The 17,504-nt window shown below is 40.0% G+C and overlaps 1 protein-coding gene across 1 annotated transcript in view; it reads right to left on the bottom strand.

Annotated features, from left to right (window-relative positions):
- Positions 1-13,460: 13,460 nt before the first annotated feature.
- AGTPBP1 (ATP/GTP binding protein 1) overlaps positions 13,461-17,504 on the bottom strand; it is a 233,703-nt gene continuing 229,659 nt past the window's right edge. The window contains exon 27 of the mRNA XM_036737618.1: positions 13,461-16,968. Within this exon, the coding sequence (XP_036593513.1) occupies positions 16,919-16,968 (50 nt within the window). The 3' untranslated portion in view covers positions 13,461-16,918. The remainder of the gene's footprint in view (positions 16,969-17,504) is intronic.

Here is a 17,504-nt window from a genome sequence, read left to right as displayed (position 1 = left end):
TGATGATGTCAAAAAAAAAACCCTATAAGAGGGGAGAGGACAGCTTGAAGAGCTCTTTTTTCCTTTTCCGGTTGGAGCCAGAGACAGTTACAGCGACAGTTACAGCGACAGTTACAGCGACAGTTACAGCTACTGTTACAGTTACAGTTACAGCCACAGCCACAGCTGAAGCAGGAGCTGCCAGTAGCAGAGCTGACCTACGGGAGGAAGCTGAACAAAGACTTCAGGCCAGTGGGTAATCTTATTACCATCGAGGGGGAAGCATGATTTTGCTTTACGCAATCATGCTTCTCTGTAGCCTCCTGGTTACTCTTGCAAGGCGTACTTATTGGGCCTGGAAGCTTTTGATCAACATATCAAAATGGGGTTGCTGGTTCATGGGTTGGTTACTGTGGAGCCTAAATAAATGTTTTGATTCTTCTGCCTTCTACTTTGAGAGTTTCTTATATCCGGCGATTCCGAACGTTTCAGACATGTTTATGATCCTCTTTGAGATTATAAACTCTGCCCTCCTGTTACATATGGTCCATGGGGTCATGTTGAATTGGACACAAATGAACAACTCAGCAACAATTATGAGCGAATGCAGAAAGGAGTGAACAGAGGATAATTCCCAAACAGAAATTCAGTAATCTAATTAAATCTACTCAAATAATTGTCCTTGCCACTAGCTTTCAGATACCTTTCTGGATTTCCCAGGCCACCTGGATCTCTGTCCCACCCAACAGTGGAATGGGGCTGGGAGTGGAGGGGGGAAAGGGATGAAGCTTGATTTATTAAGCTGACAAGTTATATAAGACATAAGCACACAAAAGCAAACATAATCCAATTATCTAATTAGAACTACTCACCCTTTTTCACCTTGCTGCTGATCTACAAAGACCTTTTCTATTGTTCTCTCACTGCTAGGTTCTCTGTTTCTTGGGATGGGTGAATATATTTAACAGAAAGAAATATACACAGAAGACCAAAAGGAATAAGAAGAAATACAATTATCTGATATCCATGCACCTGGTTTCACTTCACCTTGAATCTCATCTCCATCTCCCTATCTTTAATTCCCTGGCCCCTAGACTCTCCTTAGCAGAGGACTTTGTTAGGTTGAAAGAGCTAAGGGATTAAAGTCCAGCAGCTATGATAGCCAGTCCAGGAATGGGGCAGTTCTCATCTAAATGTTCTAATGGTTGATGTGATCCAGAAACTGGGAAAAGGACCAGAATACCAGAGACTAAAGCCCACAGAAGGAAGGAAAGAAGAAAGGAAGGAAGGAAAGAAGGAAGGAAGGAAGGAAGGAAGGAAGGAAGGAAGGAAGGAAGGAAGGAAGGAAGGATGGTAGAGAAGGAAGGAAGGAAGGTAGAGAAGGAAGGAAGGAGGGAAGGAAGGAAGGAAGGAAGGAAGGAGGGAAGGAAGGAAGGAAGGAAGGAAGGAAGGAAGGAAGGAAGGAAAGAGGGAAGGAAGGAAGGAAGGAAGGAAGGAAGGAAGGAAGGAAGGAAGGAAGGAAGGAATCAGTTAAGAACCAATCAGGCCTTATATCTGTATCTCCCTAAGCATTTATCACCAGGATTTGCATCTTTTCTTTTTAATGCAGAACTGTGATTTCACCAGCGCAAGGAACTTCCAATAAGGAAACTTCCTTTTCCAATGCAGATCTTCAACTCTTCTGCTGTTCATAATGTTTTGCCTGGGGTTATTGAGAGGTAAGATGAATTATCCAGGGACACACAGAGAAAAGCAACACTTGACATTGTTTCCTCCTGATTCCCATGTCAGCTCTCCATGCACTCGACCATGTTGCCTCTTTGCACACAGTGTTGTTTGTTTAGTCATTTTTGTCACGTCTGACTCTTCCTGACCTCATTTGGGGTTTTCTTGGCAAAGATACTGAAACAATTTGCCATTAATTTCTCCAGCTCATTTTACAGATGAAGAAACTGAGGCAAATGGGATTAAGTGACTTGACCAGGGTCACATACAGTTAGTAACATTTGAACTCAGGTCTTCCTGACTCCAGGCCCAGTGCTCTACCCACTGCACACAGTAGGCCCTTAATAAATAAATGTGGAATGAATGATCTTGACCTGTAAGTCGATATCACTGTGATATAAACCAAAACTTCCAAAAATCTAATGATATTTGAGCATCCTTAAAATATCTAGTACAAACTGCTCCCATTCAGTAGTGCATTTAAAAAGAATTAACCTCAATCTGCCATCTATATGGCAGGTATAACAAAGGTGTGTCTTTGTTCCACCTTTTCTTTTCAGAGTTGAGATTTTCTTTAGTGACAGCTGCTCAGAGCCCTAGCTCAAGTTAAAAGACTTTAATAAAAAGGAAGCCTTGCCCATTGTCCCAACTTCATATACTACCCCACCTCCACCACCCACTGTCTCATTTTTCAACCCTAATTGTTCCTAGGGATTGGCTCTCACAAATCTTCAGAAAAAATATATATACATTTCACAATTTCCAGGTCTAATGCCATCCTCCTTCTTTTCTCTTGTCTATATGGCATAGGTGTAGTAACTTGAACCAGCAAGTCTATAATTTGGCTATGTTTAAGGGTACAATCCCCTTACAATACTTCAGCAGCTTTATATCCCGTTTCTCTGGATTACTTTCTAAAACCTATAATCTCTAGATGGATTAAAGGATTCATCTTTAGCAAATCCTTTTTCTTGCCATCAGTCTTTTCTAAGATTCCTAAAGAAATTGTTTAAGAAAAAAAAGAAACCAAGGTCCATTCAAATGAAAATGAAGGGAACATCCCAAAGTCAGCTAGTACCTTACAGTTTCACATCTGGGTTTATAAAGTGTGGGACTGGGAGCCAGGAAGAGTCTAAGAAGCTATTAATAGATATAGTTGTCAGTCAGATTCTTTCAAATGAGCAAGAGCTTCACCATACAGTACCAAGCAGCAGAAACACTAAGAAAATTTGAAGGGTTCTGGATAATTGAGCCTAGAAAATAGAAGGCAGGAGCACAACTTGACCACCTTCAAATATCCAATGACCATTATAGAAAGGATGCTGAGTCACTATTCTCCATTTTCAGTGGAATTAAGCTTAAATGATAGTAAAATGGAATTTAATTAAACATAATTAAAAATACAAAGATTTTTTAAAACTGTTTAGATGACTAAGCATTGAGAATAGCTGCCAATGAAGGCTAGGGAATCTCTGCTCCCATAAAAGTGTCTTGAAGCCAGGACTGGACAATTAATGGCCTCTTAGAACCATTCCCTAATAGATAAGTAGTTAAAGGCCAAAGGTTATGAGCAAATAGTTTTTAGAAGGAAAAATGCAATTTACCAACAACCATTTGAAATGCTCCAAATTGCTAACAATAAGAGAAACGCAAAGAAAAAGCAAAGAAAAAAAACTAAGATTTCACCTCCCCCAGCAAGTTGTCCAGGATGAGAAAAAGCTAGAAACCATCAATATTGGAGGGGCTTTGGGAAGACAAGCATGTACTGTTAGTGGGAGCTGTGAATTTGTCTGATTAAATTTTGGGAAACAATCTGAAGCTTTATTTCTAAAAAGCCACTAAAGTGTTAATATTCTCTAATTCAGTGATCCTGCTACTGGTATATACTGTGCGCGCACACACACACACACACACACACACACACACACACAAATCAGTCACATAAAAACCAGTTAGTAGTAGCACTTTTACAATACCAAAAATCAGAAACAAAATTGTTACATGTTGATTGGGGATGGTCATCATGAGTTATTGTGACCAAAAAATGTAGCAGGTAAAGAAAGTGTGATGTGTGAATATAGGTAATAGGGACCAGACTTATGATTTCATTGGTATAAGGAATTCCCAAGTGAGAAAACTCTCTGTCAATGCAGGTTGTTTTTTGTGACTTGTAATCTTAGAGAGTTGCCTAGACTAAAAGATCTAAGGGTGCTAGGGGTGCCGTAGTCACTATGGGTCAAGGGTAGGCCTGCAACCCTAAATTCAAGTCCAATTTTCTATCCACTACACCAGTGTATCAAACTCAAATAGAAATGGATCCCCGTAGGCCATATATTGACTTAGAAAACCACAAATTAACATCATTAATTTTTATTTTTTATTTATTTTGTTGAATATTTCCCATTACATTTTGTTAAACATTGCCCCACCCCCCACCCCCAGCTTTGTAACCCAGATAGATGTTGGTGATTCTCTGGTAACTATGAATCATGATCTGATCAGACAAGGTCTGTCTGTTGATGTTTGTAATTTCTGTTTGTGTTTGCCTTGAAGTTCAGGGGGGCTGATCTTTCCCCCTGAACTAAGTGATTGATATATGTATGTTTAATTAAACTGAGATTGTTAACCCCTTAAATTTGGTTTCCTTAGAAAAGTGGATCAAAGAACCTGTGTTAGCAGCCCTTCTGTGTGCCGGTGCTGTTGGTCTTGCACAGGCGCAGTAGCCGCTAGCCACATTGTTACTACAATCTCTCATTTCTTTAGTGTAAGTACTCCCTCTGTTAAGTCATACTACTGCTTTTTGCCTGGGTAGATGGTCATTCATGCATCATTGTGACCAAAAATGTAACACGTTTTTTGGTTCAGGACTCTCCTTTTGAGCACTTTTTAAAAAATAATTCTTTTATATCAAGATGACTCATTTGTAAATACAGGCCTTAGCTCCATCTCACTTTCCAATCTCCTCTTCAGCTGAAACATTCATTGAAGCTTTACTTTGCATTTATCAGGTTTCTCCACTATTCTGAACACCAACATTTTTCATCTAAAGTTTATCATCTTCAGTTCTTGAACTAGTATTAAAACAGACAGCTATTGACTTCTGGCCATCTTGTTGGTGAGCAGTTTCTCCAGATGAGACTAAGTTAGTATCTAAGCTAGTCTTTAAATGACAGACACCATCTGTTGCTGCCTATATTCAGTCTCTTTAGGTGTGTTAGACACTGTCAGAGCTTGCATTCTTGGGATTACTTGAGACCATGATGAGGTATTAGAGGATGACTTTAACAGAGGGTTATAAGGATAAATGTAATAATACACATGAACTTCTTAGAACGTGATTGGGGGGTACCACATTATTTGTGGAGACACAAAGGACTGCTTTCCTATTTTCAAGCAAAGTCTTTATCTTTAGACAAGAGAGTGATATAGCACCACATATCCCGTATCAGACACATCTGATGCTGGGACTTCTATTTTTCAACATTACTTTTTCTTCAGAAATGTCAGAAACTTCCTTGTCCCAAGGGATGTGTTAAGAGGCCTGTTGTGTGAGTCACTGGGTCCTGCATCATATAAAACTCATTATGTAACAGACTGTGGGCACCCATCCTGTCCTGGAAAGGGAAAAAGAGAACCCTAGAATGTTAAAGCTGGAGGAGGTCTCAGAGATCAGGCAGTCCAGCAGTTTTTAAATTTTTTGGCCTCAGGATCCTTTTGAACTCTTGAAAAATATTGAGGATGATACCCCTTTCCCAAGAGCTTTTGTTTGACGTGGGTTACAGGTAACAATATTTACTGTACTGGATGTTAAAATGAGTAATTTTTGAAATATTTATTAATTCATTTAAAAAGAATAATAGTGAACCTATTACATATTAATGTAAATAATTTATTTTAAGCAAAATAACTATGTTTCACAAAGAAATGTAGTGAGAAAAGTATCACTGTTTTATATATCTTGCAAATTTTTTAATGACTGGTTTAATAGAAGACAGCTGGATTTTCATATCTGCTTCTGTATTCAATCTGCTGCGATATTGTTTTGGTCGAAGTATATGTAAAAAATCTGGGCTCATACAGATACATAGTTGAAAAGGGGAGAAGTGTTTTAATAACCAAATAACATCTTACCATTATTGCAAAAATAATTTTGATCTCCCTGAGAGCCTTGGAGACCACCAACATCCTTGGGCTATACTTTGAGAACTCCTGTTCTATTCCCATCCCTTCATTTTATGGATGAAAAAAACTGAGACAGTAAAAGAAAGTGACTTGGGTTTGTTTTTTAGGTCTGACTTCTTTCCAGCCTAGATAATTCTATAATGGGAGATGCCTGGGGCCCTACCCACATAATAATAATGAGGCCCATAATACAAACCCAGTGCTCTTTCCTCTATAAGGTTATTATGAAATAAGCACTTTGTAAAAGTTAAGGCACTACATAAACGTATAGTATTTTAACTTTTGCTGTAGATGTATCAGATACACCTACATGTACATGTGTTTATGTGTTTATATATGTATGTGTATAATACAAGTGTGATACGTTTGTGTATATATGAATACTGTGTAAATACATGTATATATGCGCATTGTAAATATGCGTGTGTGTATATATGCATATATACATGCATATGTGTATGTATACATATACATATATAAATAAAAACACATTCTTTAAGCTTGAAAGATAATTAGGTGAATCTCTTGCAAAGCCCAGGCCTTAAAACTTCCCTTTTTGTGCTGGGAGGAACTATTGGAATAGAAATCTCCTGATGAGGAAATTCCTTCTGCCCATGCATATTAACAACTGCACTTCTATTTAAAATCTTCGAGAGTTATCTAAAACACGCAGCCAGCAAGAGTCAGAGGTGGTTCTTTAACACAGGTGTCTCTAACTCTGTGGCTGGCTGTCTTATCCACCATTTAGCATTGCCTCATTTCTGCTTTCCATACCAAGTTATTAGGCTTCCCACTACTCCCAAGGGCAACCCTTCTGCCTGGCACACATCTGGTCTGTTGTCTCTTCTAAGTAGAAATGTTGGCATCGACATTAGCCTCTATAACTTAATTGTGTTAAAATTACTTCAGCCTCAACCTGGGTTCTCGGCAGGGAGGGGAGAATCATCACCCATATATAGTCATGCTTGTTTGGTGGTATTTTTTTAAGGGAGGAGTTATGACTTACGGACAATCATATCCATAATAAACACCACACTATTTCACTATTGTGAAGTGCTTGTAAACCATGCCTCCTGCATACATAGTGATGTATGCAAGGTCATACCAATGTATGATTATATCCATGAATTCCAAGGAAATCCTATAATACAAGCGGTTTCTTTGTCATCATAACGGGTCTTTGTTATTCTTTGTATCTCAGACACTAAGTATAGCTAATTATATACACCTCACATTCAGTGATGAGTGATTTGGAGGCCACAAGAAAGATTCCAAAGAGACTTACAGGTATTATTCACACACACACACACATACACACACACACACACACATTAAATATATGATATTGTGATATCATATATGTCACATTGCTATATTTTATATGCATACATAGATACATATTACATGTTCCAAATTGGAAGATGAAGGAATTGTTTGTTAATTTGTTTGTTTTAACCCAATTGATGCATCACAAGTACTCTATTTGCTAATTATGGCCTCAGAGCTAGATGGAAACTTAGAGGCTTTATTTTACAAATGGGGCCCAGAGAGGTTAAATGACTCACCCAAAGTCACAGAGGACAGAGCTAGAATTCAAAAACAGGGTCTCTGCCTCCCTGTTCAGCATTCTTTCCACTAAGCCCCTCTTTCTCCCAATCTTTAATTTTGAGTCTCCAATATCTTCATTGATCTTTATTATATTGACATTTACCCAGCTCCTTGATTATGAAAAATGGTTAGTCCTGATGAGAATCACAGGGTCATAGAATGTCAGAGGTGGAAGGCACCCCAGAGGCCACCTCATCCAACCCATAGCTGAAGGAGGACCCTCTACAACCTGCCCAACAACTAAGTTATTCAGTCTTTGCTTGAAGACCTTGAGTGAGGGGGAACCTAACTGACTCCCAGGAAAGCCCATTCTATCATTGGATAGCTGTAATCATTAGGATATTTTTCTTTATATCAAGCCTAAATTTGCCTCTTTGCAAATTCTATGCATCGCTCAATATTTTAGCCTCCGAGTCAAGTAACATAATATCATAGAATCACAGGTTCATAAATATAAAGCTAGACAGGATCCTAGAACCGATTGAGCCCAACTTTCTCATTTTGGAGTTAAAGTTTTGAGAGGTTAGGTATAACTGAGCCTGCAAGAGTCTAATCTATGTAGATCTTTCTCAGTCTTGGCTCATCTCCATTAAGAAGTCACCCTGGAGTGACTGGAATGACTAATTTCATTTCATAGATAGATGTCCTTTGTACTCATTGCCTGAACAAAAGAAACCTAGACATGTGCCCTGGGATTCTATGGAAAAAGTATTGTGAGCTAAGCATGATATCAACAGTAAAATTTGAATTCTGAGGACAGTGGAAAAAGTTTGGAGGAACCACTGTGGGAATGCAACAGGAAGTCAATTACAGATTAATCAATGGATTTCTGAGTAGCAGCAAGGGCTAAGCTGAAATTCACAGGATTAGACTTAAGGCTGGAAGTGACCTCAGAGGCCATCTAGTTCAGCCCCCTCATCTTATAGATGAGGAAACTAAGGTTCCAGGAAGGGAAATGACTTCCCAAGATCATACAGCGAGCAAATGGCAAAGCTAGGATTTGAACTTGGGTCAAGTCAAGAAATACTTATTAAGCACCTACTACAGTTATCCCTTCCACATTGCAGGGTTAGGGGTACAGTGCCCCCACAATATAGAAAATCTGTGTAAAATTTTTTGGCCCTCCCTTCCTATCAGAAAAGAAGTCTGAATTTTTTCTTTTTCTTTTATGGGGTATTTACAGTACCTTACGGTAAAATTTGGGTCGCTATTACACAATACCATACATACACTCTATGTATTTCTTAGTTTCTAAACTTTTACTATGTCATCTGCTGGCTTTCACATGTCATCTGCTGCTTCCACAAAACTCCCCCAAAATTCTCATTTAATTTTCCCTACTGACCCATGATACATTGAAACCATGATGGGGGAAAGTCATGATGTGGATGGGATAAAGGTATATGCCAGGCATAATGCTAAACACTTAAGTCCTCTGATTAAAAGCTGCCTCCTTCTGTTGTGCTATGCTGCCCATGAATTTGTGTTGAAGCCAACCAACTCACCTAATTTCATGTATAACACAGGTCATCCTGGCCCCTACCACCAAAGGCCAGGCATTGGATTTCACCACTTCACTCAGGGTTCTCTGACACCCTTAAGGGAGTTAAGCATGTCTAGCTAGGTTTTCTGTCAATGGCTCCAGTCCTAACCAATTGTGGGAGGTGATCCCCTGTACCCTAGTTTCACTGAGCCACTAATAGTCAGATTATCTTTTACACAGAAATACTTACTTCTGAAGGTATACTCAAATATATACAAACTTACTCCTCCAACATATGGGAGGCATAATCACTCTCTCCATGCACTATCTCAGTCTCTGAGGAGGGAAGAAGAATTTGGTTCATAGCATAGTTCTGTTCCCATAGCACACAGTCCCATGTCCAGGTCCAAAACTTGGAGTCTGGAGGCTCAAATCCTAGGCTCTCTGGCTTTTAAGGACCTCCATGTCAGGCTGGCTGGTTATACCATCCCACCTGAAATCCCAGGCTCCAAGGTTGAACCCCTGGATCTGTGAGGAGCACCTCCAGCACCTGCAACGGAGGACAAACAACACAGAATGGAAACAACCACTCCTATGCCCTTTTCTCTGTCAAGGTAAAAGTGAGGAAGCACAGGAAGGAAAGTCTTTCCCCTCTGACCAGTTTAATTCATAGTATCAATGCTGTGGATGAACTAGAATCTTCACCTTCTGGACGAAGCAGATAAGAGTGGCCCAAAAGAATGAACAGCTCAGCCTTGCCAGTTTTAAAAATTCAAGCAGCCAATCAAAGGAGGCTACTTAATCCACATGGTAGAGGGCACAGAGAGCTCCATGTTAAGCAAACTGGGCATGTTCAAAAGGCCCCTCAATGGTGTCTCCATGCTAGGAGAACTGGACATGCCCAGAGGAGACCAGATTATACTTGACTGTCTCTAATGAGAATGTCAGCTTTATCAGAGTGGTAGCAAAGAAAGAAGTTGGCAGTGTAACTGACCCAAAGCCAGGGATTGGTAATTCCTCTCCTTCCCCATCTCCCTCTGTCTCTTTCTTTCTCTCTATCTCAGAGGTCTCCCTCCTTTCTCCCTTCCCCACACCTCCTTCCCTCTCCCTCTTTCTCTTTCTCTCTCTGTTTCTGTGCCTCTCTTTTTCCCCATTTGCTCTTTAACTTAACTTCTACTTCTGTTTTACTTGTCATCCTTTCTCATCTTTCACACAGTCTTTTCTCTCTTTTCCCAGATGCAGATGATGGACTGGAAGTAAGCCTGTGCATCTTAACAAAGGCACCATCCTTTAGCCTCATTTAGTGTTCAGCTTCCTCCCTGTTCCCTTTCCACAGCCCAAATCTCTGCTGCCAAGGTGATAAGAGGTAGGGGTGGGGGAGTACCCATAATACTTGGGGGTGTTATACTTCACCTCCCATGCCCCTAATTAAGGGAGCCAAATTTACTCCATTTTTTTCTGATTTGATTCTTCTCATTAGTGGTCCCTGGATCTCTCCTCTGATCTCAATTCTACTTCCTTTCATAGGTCCAGCTCAAAGGGTGAAGCTTAGATCTATAATTTCTTGACTTAATCAAGTTATCCCAGAATGCCAGGACTTACTTAACCAAGTCAGTATTTGCAGTTCAAAGACCTGAATTCAAATCTCAACCCTGACACATAGTGCTTATGTGACATTGGGCTAACCAGTAAACCCATCTAGGCCCCAGTAATTTCTTCATCTGTAAAAAGATGGAGTGGGACTAGATGGCCTCTGAGGCCTACCCAGGTCTAAATCTGTGATCCTACAGTTGTCAAGAACTCATTCCCTGAAATATAAATCCACCACTATGACCTATCGAGGTGGGGAACCTGAGGCCTCAAGGCCACATGTGGCCTTCTAGGTCCTCAGGTTTAGCCTTTTGACCGAGTCCCATGTTTTACAGAACAAATCCTTTTATTAAGGGGATTTGTTCTATGAAGTTTGGATTCAGTCAAAGCATGTACTTGAGGACCTAGGGGGCCACATGTGGCCTCAAGGCTGCAGGTTCTCTACCCCTAAGCTGAGGCTCAAAGAAAAATCATTTCAATAGGGGGTCTTTAGTTAAGTTACCAAGTAGAACCGAGAAGAGCTCCAGTCCAGAACCCAATCTCACACCACTCTTAGCTTACTTGATTTTTTTTGGTTTATTTGTGCATAAGCAAAACATGAACTTAACCATAATTGCAGAATACTTTTATGCAGGGGTGTGTTAGTAAATATTTAACATCCAGCTATCTGGAAGAAAAAAAAATGTAGTCTATGGTGTCCATCAAGCCTATCATATATAGACTTCTTAAGTTTAATCTAAATTAGTAGCTTTCTCTCCATCACCTTCTTAAACCTAGGAAACCAACAAAGCAATAAACCAAGTCCTTATTTGTAGCATTTGTCAATTTCTGAGGTGTAAATGCTCATGCTGAAAATTTAATCATCAGGTCTTGGGGGCCAGGTTCAAGCTGGCTCCAGCACACTCTTGCTAGTGATGGCTACAGACTGACAACAGAGGTTATGAGTTAATAGTAACTTACACTTTTGTATATTTTCATGATATGCAATTGCTTTTAAGCCAACAGTGCTCAACCTGGTGTAAGTAAGGTGGGTTTTAGTGTAAGGTGGATTTTAGGGTGTGTAAAGTGGATTTTTGTTATTCTTTCTTAGAGCTCAGTTTCCCAACATGCATAGCCACAGCAATCTCTTATTCCTAGGTATTAGATATGAATTCTCACAATCATGGTTTAAAACATCTCCACCATGCTTGCACAGCATTATATAATGATAAATAATATAAATATTTTTGCTTAAATTATAAACATCCACTGCAACTGTACATTGAGATATAAGGATGAGGTGATGTAAACTTGTGGGGCTATTGCTGGCAATATGCCTTCTTTGTCTGATGCCGTATAAAGCAGGTGGGCATTGGTCAGTGAATGGGGAACCCTTAGGATTGAATGTACAAGCTGGAATGTTGTGTGTGCCTTGATAGGCCCCTATCAAGGCTTGTGGGGAATCTGTTTGCCTCAACTGGCCTCTGTAATGGTAATGTAAATTTGAAGATCTTTCCATCCATTAATAGGCCAATGTGACCTGCTTACATCATAGGAAGCCTAAGTCACATGTGGTGGAAAGAGCTTGCTGAACAAGTGGAACAGGAAAGGGGGGAACAGGAAATGCTCAGAGCAGTTAGAGTTGAGGGAGAGAGCAGACACCAGTGTGCTAGCTGGGAGTGTTTGTTTGTAGGAAAGCCCCAGGTGGGGGTGGGGGTTGGGGGGAGGGGGGGAGGGGGATGGCTTTGGAATGGAGCTGCTTTCTGTAGTGATAATGTGTTTTAACTTCTTTTTTGCTGTGATGGATTAGGCTCACTGGTGTTGGGATTTGGCTTTCTGGTGTCTGAATAAACATTTTGCTTCTGTCTTCTATATGGAGAACCTGTTATATTTTGTGATTCAGAACCACACCAGCATACTCATAACAATAGCAGCCGAAGCCGTTGTGAATATTGCCCTGGCCATACAGCCTCCATTGAGGCTTGAGGGGATTTAGGGCAATGCACAAGTTGTGCCTGTCTCAATTGACCCCATGGAGACATAGGGGTAGTTGCCCCCCCTTCTCACTGGCCCCTGTGAGAAGGGTGATTACAGAATGCTGTAGGAGTTGTCCTTCCATTAGCAGCAATCCTTGTGAGAAGACTAGACTAGAATAAAGTAAGATTATTAACCCCTTTGAAGCTCTCTTCCTGTCTGACCAGATCAAGAGTGAACCTGTGTTAGCAGCCATCTTGTGTGCTAGTGTTATCTGCCTTACACCTGAGGATTTTTGAAACAATATATTTTAGTGATTGTTTTAGTATAATTGGATTCCTTTATGATTCTATGTATTTTATTTTATTCATTTAAAAATGTTATTTTGAGAAGGGCTCCAAAAGCTTCACCAGACTCTGCCAAAAGGGTCCAAGACACAAAACAGGATAAGAACCCCTGTTTTAAGCCCATATTAAGTCTTATCCCCCGTTTTACTCCATAACTTCTATGGATGCCTCTCATTTCCTTGTGTAGGGTCCTTAATTAAACATATTATGCAATTAAAATATCCATACCATTTGGGAATTTTTTCTGAAAATCACCACCTTTGCCCCTTCAGCTTCTTAACCTTTATATTCCTTTTCTTTCAGATTTCCTGCTTCCTGTTGTGAAAAAGTTACAACTGCAATCAGTGTCTAGCCTTCATCCAGCCAGCCATCCAAATTTCTCATCTTCTCTTGACAAAATACATACAGGGGACAAATGAGCTGGACCCAGAAGTGAACAGCAAGAGATCAGGCCAGATCCCATTTTGGAAATTACACCATGCTTTCAATGATGCCAAACTGCTTTGTACAAACTGCAAATTTTATAAGTGTGCTGCTCTAGGCCAGCAGCTCAGGCTCACGATTAGAAAGAAATGAGACAATTGAAGCCATCTAACCTTGAACAAAAAAGTTTATTTAATCAGCACACAGGAAGTATATTCAGCAAGGATGCAGCACAGGGAAGTATAATCAGCAAGGATGCAGCACAGGGATGTATAATTAGCAAAGATGCAGCACAGGGAAATATAATCAGCAAGGATGCAGCACAGGGAAGTATAATCAGCAAGGATGCAGTACAAGGAAGTATAATCAGCAAGGATGCAGCACAGGGAAATACAATCAGCAAGGATACAGTACAAGGAAGTATAATTAGTGAGGATGCAACACAGGGAAGTATACTCAGCAAAGATGTGGTACAGGTTCAGGTCAATGCAGCCTCCCTCATCTCCATACAGAAACACATCTGGCCAAAAGAGTATATTGACTTCTATGGCAGTGGGATAGCTATCAAGTCTGAAGAGCATTAGCTCCTTACAGGGCTGGCCTTTTCATGCCCTAGACTACTGGGAAGCCATGTCAACAGCTAAAGCTGTAGTGAACCAGACTAATCAAGTCCTAGGGAAAGCTTCCTGCCTTTTGTGGGGGAAGGGGGGAGGGAGGAATCCAGCATACCTGGCAGGGATACCTAGTGGTTATTATGTCTATCATACATGTTATACCTTTACCCAAGTCACTGATAAGAATGTCATGCTACAAAGAATTCCACTGAAGACCTACAAAGTTGACATTGAATCCTTAAATACTAATCTTTGAGTCTCTCCATTCAAATGGTTTTAAACCATCAAACTCTATTATTGTTTGGTTCACATCTCTCCATATTTTCTACAAGAGAAAGAATTTTTAAAAATGAGCAGTCGATCAAAGGAGGCTACTTAATCCACATGGTAGAGGGCACAGAGAGCTCCATGTTAAGCAAACTGGGCATGTTCAAAAGGCCCCTCAATGGTGTCTCCATGTTAGGAGAACTGGACATGCCCAGAGGAGACCAGGTTATACTTGACCTCAGGCCTCAAATGAACAAGTGGAACAAGAAAGAGGGGAGCAGGAAATGCTCAGAGAAGTTAGAGCTTTGTTATAATCTAGGCAAGCTATATCTATAGCTTTTCACTGACTGAATCAGTTTGGTAACCCTTTCAGAAAAGGAAATAAGTTCAATCTGGCACAATATATTTTTGATAAAGCTTGATATTGGGTTTTTTTGAGATATCAATTAGTTCCCTCTTTTTGGTGCTTCATTCTATGAGATATATATTTTTGTACATGCCTAACACAGGAATTTCTTTTTTCTTGAATGCTTCTTTGCTATTAGGAATTTATTCTTTTTAATTGAAGGGGAGGTGAAAGAGAGAGAGAATAAATGATCATTAATTGAAAAAATAAAATCTCCATTAAAACAATTTAAATTATGAATATCATTACAATTAGGAGAGACAGCAAGGAACAGAATAAGAGGAAAACTGGCTGAGCAACAATCCAATTCATTTTCCACCGGGAATGTCAAAGTTCCTATAATATAAATATTGAAAAAATTGAAAAATAGGGGGAAATCTTTAGAATTATAAAAATAAATCATTTAAATTCTTTAAATGATCAATTCTATAATTTCCCTAGGAATTAAAGTCAAACTCATTGGCCTCTAGTTTTCAAAATGGATTCTCTTTTGAAAACTGGGACATCTTCCCTTCTCCGATTTTGTTATCCACAATTTTCCAAATAGTTAGCATAGCCCCCTGCAAACAAGCTCACAAGCAGCAATAGGAAAAACCCTAGCACTGTGAGTAGATTGGAGGACCTTGCTTAGGAGATGGGTCATTATCATCTCTGCCTGCCTGTCTCCCTATGGAGTCTCAATGTCTTTCTCTCTGCACACTTTAGGCTGCTGCCCATTTCTCTCAAGCTCACTCTTGCTTCTGTCCCCGGTAGTATTTTACATATATACACACATGTACATACATATATATATACACATGCACACATGTATGTACATATATGTGTGTGTGCATTGTATATGTGAATGTATGTGTGTATGTGTGTATGTACAGTACATATATCCTCTACCCCTCTTGCAAACTATGTGAATGGAGAAGGAAGGAGACGCATAAGATTACTGACATGTTTTACAGAATTCCTCATATGCTCTGGGTAAGAGTCCTCTCTGAATGTAACTTTGAGTGGATAAATGATCTGGACCCAGATTTGAATGTAAATCAATGAATGAATAAGAAAGCATTTGTAAAGTGTTCTCTTTGTGCAAAGAACTATTTTAAATGCTGGAAAGACAAATTCTTATTCTCAGGGAGCTCACATTCTAATAGGGAGAGAGAACACATATGGAAAGGTTGAGCTTCAAGCTTAATGGAAAAGCTCCATCCATGGTTCTTACACTGCAGTGGCAAAACAGAAAGCAATGCATCTTCTTTAGGGTCATTTACAAAGATAAAATCATATACATTTCTGATGCTGAGAAATTTGATGATGCCAAGGTTAAGAACTTGGTTTTCTGGGTCTTCTAGTAGCTGTGGCTGCTTAGGAGATAGGGGCTACAGAACCTGCAGAGTTGAGTCAAATATTCACAAGGGGTGCTCCCCCGGCCAGTTTCTTTGTAAGGGCTGGACTAGAACCAGGACTGATGGTTTGGAGAGGGCTGCCATTCCTAAGGATCCTGGACTTCTTCATCATCAGTAGCAGTTGGTCAGCAGGTGGTTTTGGTGGTGGTAGGAATGGCAAGTCTATTCTATATATCTATCCTTCTGGACAATGGCTTAATTAAAACTAGACTAGAAGTAGGCCTGGTCATCTGGAGTGAGGAGGAGCTGTGCTATTCCTATGACTCTCTGGCTTACTTGCTGCACCGGGAGCAGTTGGTGTTGGTGTTGGTGGGAATGGAGGAGCCCCTTCACCACAAGGTTTGCTCCCTAGACAACTGTAAGTTGTAGTTAGTTAAACATGAAGACACAAACAACAGGTCGATTTTTGTCAGTTAACCAATTGCTCCTACGACCTTGGTTATTCAAACAACCTCCTTATCCCCATTTGAAGAGTCAAATATTTACTGCATGCTACCTTCTCATGATGAAGTTGCAAGACCCAAAAAACCATTCCTCCTCTGAAATAGAGCATCTAATTAACGCAGCCTTTTCAGCATAAAACCATCTCATTATTAGAAGGAGACTGGGCTAGGGACTGGTATGACCTGGGAAACAACATCCATGTCCCTTGGATCAGTAAGAATTCTCTCTGGATATGCAGGGGAGTTAGGCCTAGTACCACCTAACCAACTACAAACAGACATAAAATGAGTTCTCCATTGTGTACAATTTTCCATCCTGGTTTCCATTTATGCAGTCCTTATCACCATAGCATCTAAATACATTACAAAATAAAGAACATATCAAGTTATTAAAATGACAGGCATAATGGGAGTGGGCAGGTAGCCTAGGAAGTTTGGGCAACGTCAACTTTGTTGTTCTTCTTCTTTTTTTAAGCAGGCAGATTCTTCTTCATGGAGAATTCAACATCTGGAAAGTTTCCGCTTGTAAATTCCAGATGTTTTTTGGTTGTCTGTGAACAAGAGAAGTTCTAATTTTTGCATTTAAAAAAATGAAACCAACCCTTCATACTTCTCACTCAAAAGCAATGGAACAGATTTCCTTGGATTTCATTCTCCCAGAAGGTATTCCCTCTGAGAGTGGACCAGATGTGGAAAATTTACACCCAAAGGAATGACTCCCCTAAGGACTTCCCTTTTAAATGGGGGGATGAGAGTGGTCACCTGCATGAAATGTCTTATAACTCTTATGACTCACCAGTGGCATCCAGGGGACCAAACCTTGATCTCAAGAAGGGTCACCTGAGTCTTATTCCTACCACTCTGGGTTGTTGAGCCATTCAATTATTCTCTGATTCACTTCCCATTCTTTTCCATAAAAGGACCATAATTTCTGCCCCTAACTCAACAAGGAACTACAAGAGAGCAATGAGAGAATTCAATGTGCACATACAGGTGCACACATATGTATGTGTATGCATTGAGAATGTATGTCACCATGTATGCGTTTGCATGTGGCATTGCACGCATCTGTATGTTTGTGTATAAA

Source organism: Trichosurus vulpecula, chromosome 9, assembly GCF_011100635.1.
Source record: "Trichosurus vulpecula isolate mTriVul1 chromosome 9, mTriVul1.pri, whole genome shotgun sequence".
In the NCBI taxonomy this organism is placed as follows: Eukaryota; Metazoa; Chordata; class Mammalia; order Diprotodontia; family Phalangeridae; genus Trichosurus; species Trichosurus vulpecula.
This window is presented reverse-complemented; position numbering and strand designations above follow the sequence as displayed.